The 15,229-nt window shown below is 36.4% G+C and overlaps 1 protein-coding gene across 2 annotated transcripts in view; it reads right to left on the bottom strand.

Moving 5' to 3' along the window:
* shg (DE-cadherin) overlaps window positions 1-15,229 on the bottom strand; it is a 269,970-nt gene that overhangs the window by 41,423 nt on the left and 213,318 nt on the right. For both annotated transcript variants that reach the window (XM_089728683.1, XM_028184482.2), the window contains 7 exons: window positions 14,784-14,969; window positions 14,365-14,567; window positions 13,864-14,041; window positions 12,987-13,479; window positions 11,680-11,951; window positions 10,966-11,250; window positions 914-1,067 (listed from right to left, as the gene is read on the bottom strand). In XM_089728683.1, coding sequence (XP_089584809.1) covers window positions 914-1,067; window positions 10,966-11,250; window positions 11,680-11,951; window positions 12,987-13,479; window positions 13,864-14,041; window positions 14,365-14,567; window positions 14,784-14,969 — 1,771 coding nt within the window. The remainder of the gene's footprint in view (window positions 1-913; window positions 1,068-10,965; window positions 11,251-11,679; window positions 11,952-12,986; window positions 13,480-13,863; window positions 14,042-14,364; window positions 14,568-14,783; window positions 14,970-15,229) is intronic.

The following is a 15,229-nucleotide window of genomic DNA, read 5'->3' as shown; positions in this document are numbered from 1 at the left end:
AGTTTAAGCTCCAATGGAACTCGCGTTTCAATTGGTCTGGTAACAGCGTGATTTGAATGAACGAGTTGAGTATTCTATTTGGATTTTAACCTTTTTCTTGGAGATACGAAACATATTATTATACCTAGTCAGGTCATAAAAAAAAAATTGAAACAATTTAAACTATTCAAATTGATAATTTGAGATCACAGTAATCCCGACCTTACGTCCAATATTGGGTTTCGCATATAACTTCCATTTACATAACTAAATATTTAAACTTAATATTAAATTTGTAGCCTGTTACGTATTCTATGCTTGGTTTGTACAATTGATTTGTAACTTTTTCGGTTTCGTACGATAGGTGAAACACGAGTGGTTTCAATATGATGACGAAATTGACATGGATTATCGTCAATTTATAATAACATCAATTTTTTTCTTATTCCTTTAGATAAGCGGAAGTGTCTAGGTGTTTTCGTCGTTTTATAGATAACGATGTGTGATATATGTAATATAGATATGTGTTAGATCACAAACACTATTATTTAAGTATTCGGAAAAAGGTGTCGATGTCGGAGTGTATATTATCGCGGCGAGTCATCGAGTTCCAGTGGTAACTCCAAAAAACAAAACACTAGAAAAGAAGGTAAGGCAGATGTGTCTGTTCCTAACATCTACCCGCAATCTTCAGTCTACCGATGATCGTGGCGGTTACAGCAGCCCCGAAACGACGACAACTCATCAGAAGTGTCTAACGTCTTGCGAGTTTTGCGACATGAAATCGTATCTGAATCTACAGTGGAAACTCCGCCGTGACAATCAAATTCTGTTTGCGATATCTATGAATTCCAGAAACCAATGAGCTCTTCTACTGATCTAGGGGAATAAAAAGAAAAAAAAGGGATTTCAATTGAATATTAATTACACTCACCTTGTATTTGGAATTTGGATCGGATGTCAAAAGACGCAGATTCGTTCAAAGCGAATGTGAATGGCGGGCCATTCTCGTTGGAGTCGTAATCCTTCGCAGTCAGCACCACAACCTGGCCTGGTGGCTCATTCTCGTACCAAATGACCGGCTGAGTCTGTGGATTGTTAATCAACACTATAAGTTCTAATCTTTACATGGTAAAACCCCCAAATGAAAACGTAAACATTGCAAGCTTAATTATTCGTCGTCACTACAAACTTTTTTTTTATTGGTTAAACGGGTGGACGAGCTCATGACCCACCTGGTGTTAAGTGCTTACCGGAGCCCATAGGCATCTACAGCGTAAATGCCGTCACCCACCTTGAGAAATGCGTTTTAAGGTCTCCGTTTTTATAATACAACTGCTTCACGGCAGAAATAGGCAGAGTGGTGGTACCTACCCGTGCGGGCTCACAAGGCGTCCTACCACCAGAAAATATATCATTGTTTGAATGTGTGTGTGTGCGTATTCTTGATACAAGCTTTTACGACCATTATCTAACTCCAACAATAATTAAAGATACTCGGAAAATATATTAATCCAAAACTTTTTTGTCAGCTTACACAGGTAAGAGAAAACAAAATGATTCGATGTACATCGATATAATATACTCGACAGGCGCACGCATTCTTAATCCCCTACGGTCGTCCCATGACCTTCACCGGGAAAATCTTTTGCATATTCGTGTATTATCCTTTTTATCGCCAAATGAAAAGTACATAAAATTTGGTTTTTTCAAATACCTTTAATTTATAGATGGCAAAAACAAAATAGGTAGCATACTAAGCATTTTTCTTCTGCCTGTCAAGCGATTTCGTGTTTCTTTGTTTGTTCAAACAAAATCTTGTTATGAATAAAAATTTTGTTCAATCAAAACAAAATTTATAATGAATAAAGTGGATGTATCTTAGGTTGTCAGCGTCGAATTTCAGTCATCGAGCGAACAATATCAATATGAAATGGCTGAGAGAGATAACGCTTCATTCTCACGTCTGGTAAATATAAATGAAATAGAATATGACTGACTTGCCAAGCGTTCTTTGACAGGTTTTCTTAAATATGTTAAACGAGTATGAGAATATAGTGATTGATGTCGATGACCTTTGCATTAATATCTTCAATTTTGAAATAGCAATCCTTTTCTACTTTCATTTCAATGAAAAACTTTCAATTTAAAAGATTTACCATTGAAAGTAATGTTTTTTCTATACAGCTCGATTAAGGCTATTAAAAAATCTATCCATCATTTTTTCTTGGATATCGACTTGACCTTAATGAGTTTTTTCAACGAAACCTTAGTACATTTGCTTGTTATTAATAGCTTGAGTTTCAATTCATGGAGTTTATTAAATTTTTTCTCGGTAACGATTGCTGAGATTGTTGACTTTTTTTATATTAATTCATTAGCTTTTTTACACGCGGTTTTCTTCGCTTTAATGTAGAAAAGAACTATCAGGTTTATCACAGTATTTATATTTCTTTTTGGATTCAAAACTTTCCGATGATTAGTACAATAAGATGTGAAAGTCTGATAAAAAAAACTGACTATTGTATTTATAGCTTGGAAGGATTCGAAAGTGAATTATGTATACAAATAAATAAAATTGGAGTGTCTGTTTGTAATTTTGAAATAGCCGCTTTCTACTACATGCATATGAATATATATACGGCACGTACACCAAAATAACATTTTTTACAATTTTTGTCTGTCTGTCTGTCTGTTTGTTCCGGCTAATCTCTGGAACGGCTGGACCGATTTTGACGGGACTTTCACTGATACGTAGCTGATGATATAAGGAGTAACTTAGGCTAACTTTTTTTAGACTATCTTCGCCTCGCGGCGTCACCCGCAGTACGACAATGACCGCGGGTTACATCGCGGGACTCAGCTATCAATAATAAAATTTAATGTTTCCGAAGCGAAGCGAGGACGGGTCTCTAGTAAACAATAATCCCTATTATATATTGATGAGGACTTTTTCAAACGTAACATACTGAAATGAAAATATTTGAGTTTTCAATAAAATACTCAGAATTCGGGATTATGGCAATGAAAAAAAAACCTAAAATTTATGTGTTACAAAAGAACAATATTGAACTTCTTGGACACGGTTAATGCCACTGTCGACTAAACGATAAAGTATGTCATGTCATGGCGGACGTATCATTTGAAATGTTTCATGGCTAATATCGCCACGCGCGTCTAATTTAGGCGCCATGTATCGTAACTGGTTTTATTAGAATAGGCACTTATAAATATTATATAAATCCTATATACATATACTGGAGAGCATTGTTCTAACCGATGGCCCAGCTAAAAGACGTAGTCCACAATAGAAATCTTTATCTAAGTTGTGGCCGTCCTAAAGAGGGTACGTCTTGTGGTTTAATCTAATATTCTATGTAATTCATTGCTATATGTTACACTGGAAATACTATTATAATTTTATCTGTTTTAATTTTAATACAGGTAACGTTGGTATGGTCATGTCCGGAGATGAGATTATGCGGTTAAGTTCACGCGTGCTTTTAAGCAATTGAAGGGAGATCGTAGGTGCATTTAGTATTAAGAACACGTGATTTTAATTTTAAATGAGCCATAAGTTTTGTAGAAGAATATAACCTGAAACTAAAGCAACTTTTTTTTTGCATAGATGGCTGGACGAGCTCACATTTCACCTGATGTTAAGTGGTTACCGGAGCCCATAGACATCTACAATGTAATTGCGCCACCCACCTTGAGACATAAGTTCTAAGGTCTCAGTATAGTTACAACGGCTGCCCCACCCTTCAAAGCGAAACGCATTACTGCTTCACGGCAGAAATAGGCAGGGCGGTGGTACCTACCCATGTAGCTCACAAGAGGTTCTACCACCAGTAATTACGCAAATTATAATTTTTGCGGGTTTGATTCTTATTACACCGTGGAAGTCAATCGTGAATATTTGTTAAGTACGTATTTCATTAGAAGAATTAGTACCCGCCTGTGGGATTCGAACACGGTTGCATCGCTAGATACGAATGCACCGGACGTCTTATCCTTTAGGCCAGGACGACTTCAAATAAAATAAAAACCCACAACCATAGGTCTAACTTCAAACAAATCGCGATAAAGGTACAAAAAACCGATAGGATTCGCGATTCGTTCAATTATATTGACGGGCATCTCTCTGCGACTGCCGATGGATAACCATAAGAATTATTTGCTTTAGGTGCTGTTATGGTTAATACCTGATTTCGCTGTAATATTCTTTTGAAGTTATACTTCTTTAGGCGCGTTATGAAAATTTGATGAGAGTGAAATTTTACGATGCGCGCGCACCGGGACACAAAATTAACAGAAATGAAGTTGCCCACTAAATCGCTCATTACAATACGACCGACGTAACTTGGCGAGTCTGAATATAGCCGCAGGTGAAATTTCGCGCATGTACACTCGTAAAAAAAAGTGTTATTAGCATTCATTTTTTAGTAAATTAAATGTCAAAATTATTATTTAATATAATTCATACTAAATATTATTACATTTTTAACGTTAAATATTTATTATTAATTATTTAATATTTAAAAAAAAAGAAATAAATTTAATAAAATTAAAGTATAACTTCTTACGCGCGTACATGAGTACACGCACCTTTTTTATTTTTTGTAACTAAAGTCATCACCTAAGATAATTGCGGTTAAACTACAAACATGCTTATTAAGTTAAGGATTATGTCATTAACATTGCCGAATTGCGAAAGCTAGTGCGCTGCTTGCTCACCATGACAATATTGGGACTTCTGAAATAACATTCGTATTTTTTCAGTCCCGATTCTGCTCCTGCAATATTGAAATACGCCGATCGTCTACGAGTCGGGATTGGAAAAATATTATTTAAATAATAAAATCGAATTCAACAGTGTTCAGAGTTCATAATTTGCTTTATAAGTTCCGGGCGTATTAATTTTTGAATAAATAACATAAGTTTACTTGTGGTAGGACGTCTTGTGAGTCCGCGCGGGTAGGTACCACCTCAACCGATGTCAACTAATATTGATGGCATTTTTTTTATTGCTTAGATGAGTGGACGAGCTCACAGTCCACCTAGTGTTAAGTGGTTACTGGAGCCCATAGACATCTACAACGTGAATACGCCACCCACCTTGAGATATAAGTTCTAAGGTCTCAAATATAGTTAAAACCACTGCCCCACTCTCCAACCGAAACGCATTACTGCTCCACGGCAGATATAAGCGGGATGGTTGTACCTACCCGTGCGGACTCACAAGAGGTCCTACCACCAGTTACTAGTCTTTCACCCTTCGATATCACACGTAAAGGCTTAGGTATTATTATTTAAAGTGAACCTTTAGGTTTGTATCGGCGTGACTTTGGCACAGATCTGTAGTACAGTTTCAACATTCAATAATAATTGCCAAGAAACATAGAAACTTAGAGGACTTGGTGTTTTCTAAAGACATTATTGTGCAACGCTATCTGTGCTGTGCACAGGGACGTCTTAAATCAGGCTGGGGCCCTTGGGCACACAAGAATTTGAGGTCCTTTTGGAAAGTAAAAAAAGCGAATTATAATAACATTTTTTTACTGAGTATGACTATTTATTACAGGTAATCAAATACAGTATGGTATAATGTGTTATTAATGATATTAGAATGCTGCTGGTTTATTGGTTACGATTACGATAACGGAAACCGTTATCATGATCGTTAGATAGTGTACTTAGTAAATTAGGTAGGATGCGTTCGGAAATATTATTAAATGGTACAGTTGAAATAGGCGCAGTCATCGATATAATGGCGTAGTATATGCCTTGTAAATACTTTCTGATAAGATTACTGATTTGTGAAAAAAGTGTAATACGCCCGACAAAAATGTTTTGAGAATAAATGTGTAAGAGAAATTGTCGGTCCTTCGGGGCCCCCTCAGAATGGGGGCCCTGGGCACGGGCCCCGTGTGCCCTTATGGTAAAGACGGTATTGGTTGTGCAAATAACAATATACAAAATATTGTAAGTCCGCACATATAATAGACATTACCACGTTTAGCAAGTACTTATAATATTTGGAAAAATCTATAATAACTATGTTACAGTATAGTAGTGTATAGATACGAGATTATCAAATTGCTCCTTCCAGTTGCGATTTACATCAGTATTACGCAAAAGCATCCCCTAAGAAAAGTATTTAAATGAAGTGGTCTTCCGGAAGCAAGGGATGTGGGATAATGTAATTACTGAAAACTACTGTTTAAACGACCAAGAAAATACAATTCTCAAAATAACTTTATACAAATAGAGGATATTTTTTTTTTTAGTTTTAAATACCAAATGGTCTTATTGTTTTAACAGACGCCGCGAACGAATAAGAGAGAGAGAGAGAGAGAGTATTCTTTATTGTACACCAAAAAACAAATAAACAGTGCGATACATTAAAAACAAAAAAGTACAATTGGCGGTCTTATCGCTAAGAGCGATCTCTTCCAGACAACCATCAGGTGGACAAGAATCATTAGGAAACGAACTACGCGCGGTGTACCATTCCAGTGAAATACACATACATATACACATACATATCTCCGTAAATATACATACAATTAATACAAAGTATTATAATATAATAATAATTATTAAAAATAAAAAATAAAAATATTTTTTTTTAATTTAATAAGCTATTTTAAAAGCAGCTCTCGTCGATTGTTTTAATAAAAGTAACATATCCGAATGGCAATCCATTAGGCTCCTAGAAGTATTAAACTTTTTATTATCATTTATTGCTTCTATGAGTGGACGAGTTATGTGGTTACTTGAGCCCATTGACATCTATGACGTAAATGCCGCCACCCAACTTGAGGCATAAGTTCTAAGTCTTAGTTTATAGTACAACGGCTGCCCCACCCTTCACACCGAAACGCATTACTGCTTTACGGCAGAAATAGTTAAGGTGGTGGTACCTACTCGTGCGGGCTCACAAGACGTCCTACCACCGAAGAAATATATCATGGCAGCAGTATATGTAATGTGTGACAATGGTACCAGATCCAGATGGAGATTCTCGAAACTACGAAGTCGACGTGGCCTATATGATAAAAAGCCCAGTGCACTCGTATCGATCGATGCGTCTAATCCTGTTTAAACGTAACCACTTAATACCAATTGAACCGTCAGCTCGTTCACTCGTCTTGGCAATGAAAAAATACTTTAATTTCGAATCAATGGAGTGCCTACAATTTCGAATTGAAATCTTTATTAAGCAAAGAATAGTAATTTTAAAATCATTTTTTACTGGTAGTAGGACCTCTTGTGAGTCCGGACGGGTTAGTACCACTACCCTGCCTATTACTGCCGTGAAGCAGTAATGCGTTTCGGTTTGAACGGCGGGGCAGCCGTTGTAACTATATACTAAGACCTTAGAAATCATATCTCAAGGTGGGTGGCGCATTTACGTTGTAGACGTCTATGGGCTCCAGTAACCACTTAACACTAGGTGGGCTGTGAGCTCGTCCACCTATCTAAGCAATAAAAAAAATTTAAGCACCTAGTCAACTTTGAAAAGAAACAATGTATATTTAAAGAGATTATTATTTCACTCCTACAAAAGATATTTCGCAACGTACAAACAAAAAATAAGAAATTGAAAACCATAAGCGAGTCCGTATGGAAATTCACTCACGTAAACGTAAGTTGAAATCGACTTGAACGCTTTCGGAATAAAGTTGAAATTGTTCTATCGAGATCTTGCACGTGGAATGCTCACATTGATACCGAGAACACAGTTATCTTTAATAGGAAACAGCCGTAGGTGGCCGAAGCAATAATATATTATAATTATTCGACGACAATTTGTGATTTTATACAGACATTTATACAATCAACGATTATCTTTGCAGAAATGCGAATGTGATACTTTCTTATGTATAATATCCCTCCGGGAATCCTTCGGATAGCAGACGACGATAAACTAATTGAATAAATTAGTGCGAGATTTAGCCCTAGAAGCAGTTTTAAGAGATCCGAATTATGAAATGTAATTCTGTGGCTGAGACTATGTAGTGATGTATTGTGATGACGAGATCAGACAACGGTGCACCATCACCAGGTCGGCGGTGGAACGGTTGGGAAAGATTTGGCAGGACAGGGGGATTACCAGGAAGACTAAGGTCAGATTGATGAAATGCCTTTTGTTTCTTTGTGAACTTTGAAATCTGGTTGGTACCTTAGACTGCAAAAACCCTGAAAAATCGACATACTGGATGTGTAATGCTGGAGACGCTTCCGAACAATCCGGTGGACAGAATTCCGCACCAATACATCCTTCCTCCAAAGAACTCGGTATCAAAGACCGAATTTCGTTAATTGCACAATTACGGATTTGAAAGTTCTCTGGTCACATATCCAGAAAAGAGGACTCGATGGAAAGATTAATGATTCAAGACCAGGTGGAAGGCAAGAGATCACGCAGCCGCTCACCAATCTAATGGACTGACCTAATAAATTCTACTCCTAAGCCATCCTCTAAAATATTTGAGACATAAATAATGCATCTGCGTGTAACATCATCAGCGCAACTATAACCACTCTGCCAAGAGTGCCCGATTAAGAAGAATGACAGATTAACTGGTATAACTTAACACGTTATGAAGAACGATGAAGCCTTATACCATACGACGGTGTAGGCTGTAGATGAATAGTATAAATAATGATTTGTTTTAATAGCGGTGTCAGGTAATCTTTCAAGAAACAATTTATTGTCGGCCTCAGTCAGTGGCGATAGATCGAAGATATAAAATCAGTGACATTCTAAGAGGATTTTGGCCTTTACGATAGCATTACACAAAATGGTTTCAAACTTTACAAACTATTACATAACGGGTTCTTACCACGTTTTCACATTTAAGGAGTACCCGATATTTGGACGCATTGCAAGCGCTACGAACACTGTTTAAAGATTGCGGGTAGGATGTTAGGAGTATACAAATCTGCCTAACTTTTTTTAGATCGTTTTTTGGTGTTACCCCTGGACCCCGAAGTCGAGGCAGTCCCTTCCCCCGCTAAATAATAGTGTGTGTAATTCTACAACGTTTAATCATTACCCAAACATAGGTTTAATAAATATCAAAGAAAGTTTGAGCAATAAGGCATATCATAAAGTTAACAATTAATTAACAGATGATGATGCTAAGGCTTTTTTTTTTTTTTGTAAGTTTGTATATACAGTTTTTTGTTTTCTTTGTCTTAATTTAATATTAGTTAACGATATTTTTATCTTCAGCACAAACACTCTTAAGCAAGATGTGTTCACACCCAAAAGGGTGAATTCTATAATGTATTATTTTATGTCTATAAGTTCAATGTTTATGTGTGCAGATTTCATCCAGCTGTGAGAACCAATAAAAAAAAAAAAAAAGAGAATGAACAGTTCGCTCCAGATCGTTTCATTTTATTGTTGCTATTGTATTTTCTTTTGTTTACGTTTAATGCGTAATTTTTAAGTTACATCTAAAACGAAAGTAACAAAAGTAAAGTATAGTAAAGTAAGTGATCAAAAATTAAACAATCCCCAGTGAGTTTTTCTCAGATGCTCTTTTCGAGACTTGGCTCTTTTTGGAGCTGATAGTAGAATTATTAGTTTTTGACATTCAACAAATTTAAAAAAGAAAACAAGACAATTTAAAGATTAATGCAGAAAATATGGTATTGCTTTAAACTTCGCAGCTTACACACACATACTGTTATTTAACTTCCCATAATTTTTACCAGTTTTTTTTTTTTTTTTTATTGCCTTTGTAGGCAGACGAGCGTACGGCCCACCTGATGGTAAGTGGTTACCGTCGCCCATGGACTTCAGCAATGCCAGGAGCAGCATTTAGATATTCAATCTTCAGTCTATTCGTTATCATGGCGCTTGCGACATCACCGAAATATTCAGAAATCATTAAAAGTCATCATTAAAAGTAAATTAAAATTATTACTCAATAAAACGTCACTAGAACCCGTTAAATAATAATGTGGGTATAGTATGGGATGTCTCGTAATCGAAGACACAATGCTCAATATGTTCCAGATTCGCAGTCAGTTTTGATATTGGTGGCTATCAACCAAGCTTAAAATAATTTTCTAGGATGATATCTCTAGTAATTTACTATATGCTAGCACCATTTTAACTACGAATGACATTGACAATATTTGATCCCATCCCAGGAGAGCTATCTCGATAAATCCACGTTGAAAATCAATAAGTCCGTTATTTATTCAAAACGCCACACGTAGTTTGTGTTACGTACGTAACTATCGTTATTTCGCAGGGATTTCGCGAGGGTCGACCAATAAATTCAATATAACCAACATTGTCATGGATGATGTATACGACGCAAACAATTTTGGCACTAAATAAAAAATAATAGTGCCTCCCGCTGTACCCTCGTCAAAGGGATTTCTTGTGACGCACAGACAAACACCTTACCTGTATTATGTGATGGGTTTACGTAATGTGTGTTGATTTATAGAAAGCGGTCGATTGTTTTAAAACAATGTTTTCACTTAAGTCGAATGTATGAATTCTCATAATAGATTGATGTCTTGTGATGACAAGATCATTCTAATGCGAATTTGCTGTCCAGCAACTTTCTGGACCTCTCTACGTTGCTGTGCAACACTCATTTAAGATTTCTATGACAACCACAATTTGAAGCTACCTTTAAATTACCTTTTTATTTACTGGTGGTAGGACGTCTTGTGAGTCCGCACGAGTAGGTACCACCGCCCTGCCTATTTCTGCCGTGAAGCAGCAATGCGTTTCGGTTTGAAGGGTGGGGCAGCCGTTGTAACTATACTGAGACCTTAGAACTTATATCTCAAGGTGGGTGGCGCATTTACGTTGTTGATGTCTATGGGCTCCAGTAACCACTTAACATCAGGTGGGCTGTGAGCTCGTCCACCCATCCAAGCAATAAAAAATAATAAAAAATCCACAAAATACGATCCTAAAATGAATATTTTAATTATTGTACTTACATTCGTCAGGAAAGGCGCGTTATCGTTTATATCGGTCAGTTCCAAGATGACTTCAGTTGTGGATCTCAAGCTGTCTGAACCTAATCTTCCTCCGTGATCAGCAGCCATAATCAAGAACTGCCATCTGGTGAATCCTGAGGGTTGGTCCCGGTCCAGTGGTTTGGTCAAACGTAGGCAGCCGTTATTGTCAATTTGCAAGAATTCCTTCTGTTCGTGCTTCACAAGGGAATAGATTATGTTTTGTGGAGCGTTTCTATCTTTTATGTCTGGGTCGTAGGCTTCAACCTAAAAAGTGATTAGTACCATTAGATTATGTAATGCAACATGATTTAATATGATCACGAATATGTTGTACTGTGTACACGCTGTAAGATATCAGCTGATGTGTTATTTTCAAAACATTCGACAGCTCTGAACTGGGATGCTAATGTTAACGAGATTTGGATCTAATCGTAGTACAAAATTTGGAAAAGAAGATAAAGTTCTATCCCGTAAAAAAATATTGACCAATTTGGGTTCACACAATTTCAGTTTAGATTTGGAGCCCCTGGAGGTCTTTGAATGGGCCTTCAAATTCTTAAAATAACAATTGGGCCTTATCTTCGTTCTTGGCTTTCGGCAGTTGAATACTTATGACTTAATGACATAGGCAAAAAGGAATCTCATGTTGAACAACGATTCCAGTTTCCAGCAGATTGTATGCCTAATTCTCACCTTAACTATACACCCTTCGTAAAGCCGTTCCTCTTCAATGGTTTTCGTGTAATTTGTAACAAAAACTGGAGGATTGTCGTTCAAATTCTCAATGTTTATAATGACGACAGCATTGTCTTCGTATATGCCGTCGCAGGCTCGAACATCGAGTCTATAGCTCGTTATATTTTCGTAATCCAATTCGTTGTTCACTCTGATTTCGCCTGTGAAATTTCTTATCAAGAAGGCGTCGTAAGTGTTTCCCGCTACGATGCTGTAAGATACTATGGAAGCTGAAAAAGTATTCAAGATTAGAAACTAGTTTATTAACTGTCAAACTTTCAGTGATTAAAATATATGTCCATTGGCCGCGGATAGAATTAAATCGGAGCTGATAAAAGAAAACAAGGTGGCTTTTACTTTTCAAAATTGCCCACCTTAGTTTTCTTAAAGAAAAATGGTGCACGTGCAACTTGGTACACGTGAAAGAAGTGAAAATTCTTTTGCGGTGTGTAGTATTGTGGTTTTCTTCATCTTTCATCCTTAAATCAAATTTCTCTAGTAATTGGGAATGTTATGTATAAGAGAAACGATCTAGCTCGCTTTCTCCTTTCCCTCTCTCCACGGTTGGGTGGTTCGCGAAACGTTCTGTCTATTTTCTCACTCTCGCTCTTCCTAATCTATATATTTTCTCTCTAGCCGTAACGAATCTATGCGAGTTAAATTGTACTTTCAACGCACCTAAAGAAGTTTCACTACAGAGACTAAAAATATACGAGCAAATACACTAATCAATTAATCGTTAGCCACAAATGACGTCATGATTTAAGATTGGTGTTAAATAGTTAGAATAATTAGATTTTCATCAGGTGTATCAGAAAATACAAATCTATACCTATTTCACGAAAATAAATTTCATGCAACTGATTTCCAGATTGTTTAGTTATTTGTGTCCGATTGCTAATTATTAAGAAACTGTTCTAAGATATTACAATCTTGACTTCGTTTTTTTTTTCAGTAAACATAATCGTTTGTATTGACTGATGATCGTAACTTGTAGAACGGTAATTCGAAATATCGGAAATTGTAATTTTTCCAAAATCAAAAGGAGATGAAACTGTTCCTTTTTGGCAGATTTAGTGATTTTAATTCACATTGAGATCCACATTTTAGTTTCAAAAAGACTTATAATCGACTTTAGTGACAAAAATACATTCAAAATCAATTTAATTTTATAAAATTAATTCATATTTAACGCTCTCGACGTTGTTGACCACATCCGAGCATCTGATCTATATGATAAAATTATTCATCTGAACTTTTCTTACCTGTATCAATGTCTCTAGCGTTCACCACAGTGACGAGTTCATTTATATTAGCATTCTCAGCAATCGACTCCGCAACATAGGTTTGCTGCGTGAAATGTGGCGGATTGTCATTCTTATCAGCGATCTCGATCAAGAAAACTTGCTGTCCTGCATTGTGTTTCCCCGGTATAAGGGCTGATTCGGAATTATCGGTGGCTATGATCTTAATATTATAAAAGCTTCGTTCTTCCCGGTCAAACATCTTTAAGGTTGTGATGTTCCCGGTGATGCTGTCTATAGCGAAAGGGTCTGAGGGGTCTCCCAGTTCGTAAGTGACTTGGTTGTTGGCTGCGGTCCCATCTGCGTCGAATGCTCGCACCTGCATCACAGGCGTGCCAGGATTCTCGTTTTCTAATACACTACCGGAACGGATTTCGCTGAATATTGGTATGTTGTCGTTGACATCTTCCACTTCGATCTGGATTATTGTTTCGGCTGCTAATTTATAATTATTCTGTGAAATAAAGATTGGTATGAAACTTGAGGGTTTTGCAAAAGATAACAGAACTCATAACGAACGCAACAAGATTTTTTATTTTTTATTGCTTAGATAGGTGGACGAACTCACAGTCCACCTGATGTTAAGTGGTTACTGGAGCCCATAGACATCTACAACGTAAATGCCCACCCACCTTGAGATGTAAGTTCTAAGGTCTCAGTATAGTTACAACGTCTGCCCCACCCTTCAAACCGAAACGCATTACTGATTCACGGCAGAAATAGGCAGGGCGGTGGTACCTACCCGTACGGACTCACAAGACGTCCTACCACCAGTAAAGTAAGAATTAATTAAAGTGAACAATAAAATAAAAATTAAATATAAGAGAATTTAACCGACCTGTATTCTCACAGTGAGGGTGTAATCAGTTATCTTCTCATAGTCCAAGTGATTCCCTAATTTAACGTAAGCTGTATCGGCTTCGGGTTCCAGAACGAATGTATGCCATTTATTTGTTTGTTCTGTTTGGCCTTGAACTAATTCGAACTGCAGCTTGTTCTCGTCCGGTATGTTGGAACTATGGTAAAAAGAAAATATGATCATGTTTCAACAAAAAACTGAAAGTACAATCGATTTACGTAATACCGTAAACTCGAAGCCTCGTAACTTCAATGTTTATTCATTTTATAAATAAACACGAGCGCTTGTTTACGAACTCCACAAGATGGATCGTTCTGAATTTCATCAAGAACTAACCTCAGTTTAATATTATAATTACAATAAAATGTACTCCCGAAGTTTCGAACAAATGTTTTCATAATTAAATTGTTAGTTCGAACTCCGTCTAAAAGATTATAAACTCATCCAAATTCAGTAGCAAGTTTCGAAAATTTTACTTACACCGCCCTTATTGTAGCTATTGGTGTGTTGAAATCTGCGTAATTTTCTTTTAATCTGATGGGTCCGTCTGGAACTTCTATGAATGATGGGCTCTTCTTGTTGGATTCGACAACTTGTATGTCTAAACTTATAGAACTTTGTTGTTGCTCAACGCCTTTGTCTGTGACTATAGCGCTCAGTTTAAATTTATACCCGGGCGGTTTCTGAAAGACCAAACGATATTTTATTTATAGTAAACATTGAATTTACCTAATGCACTTTTAGTAGCACAAACATATTTGAATAGCATTTTGTTTTTTGTATTTATTAATAACCTTTATTTAGTTTATATTGTATGGACACAAACATTACATCAATTTAATATGTGAATAAATAATTCAGAATGATATCATAACTATAAATATTGATAGCATACTTACATCAATTGTCTTATTTAAAAATATGACTCCGTTGTCTGGATCAATAATAAAATATGCTCCATCCGGAGAATTGGGGTCTAATTTGTAATTCACTATTGAATTGTTTCCATCGTCTATATCTGTTGCTGATATCCTCATCACCTCTCTTCCGCTCGGCAGATCTTGAGGGACTGACTCCGAATACGACTGTATAATTAAATATTATTAGTGTTTAATTAAATAATTGATTACAATAGCTTGTAGGCTTTGATTGTTGTCACAATTTTTTTTTTTAATTAGCTTGTAGTGATGATTTCAGTCGATACATTGTTAAACAGACATGATCTACGCAAAGCATGCCCGAAGCTTAAAGATAGTATTACTTCCGAAATAATAATAATCGTGCAGTGTGATAAAATGCGCTTCAGGGGAAAAGAGCGGCCTAGCTAAACAAAACACACCGACTA

Source organism: Bombyx mandarina, chromosome 07 (genome assembly GCF_030267445.1).
Source record: "Bombyx mandarina strain Sakado chromosome 07, ASM3026744v2".
Lineage (NCBI taxonomy): Eukaryota > Metazoa > Arthropoda > Insecta > Lepidoptera > Bombycidae > Bombyx > Bombyx mandarina.
This window is presented reverse-complemented; position numbering and strand designations above follow the sequence as displayed.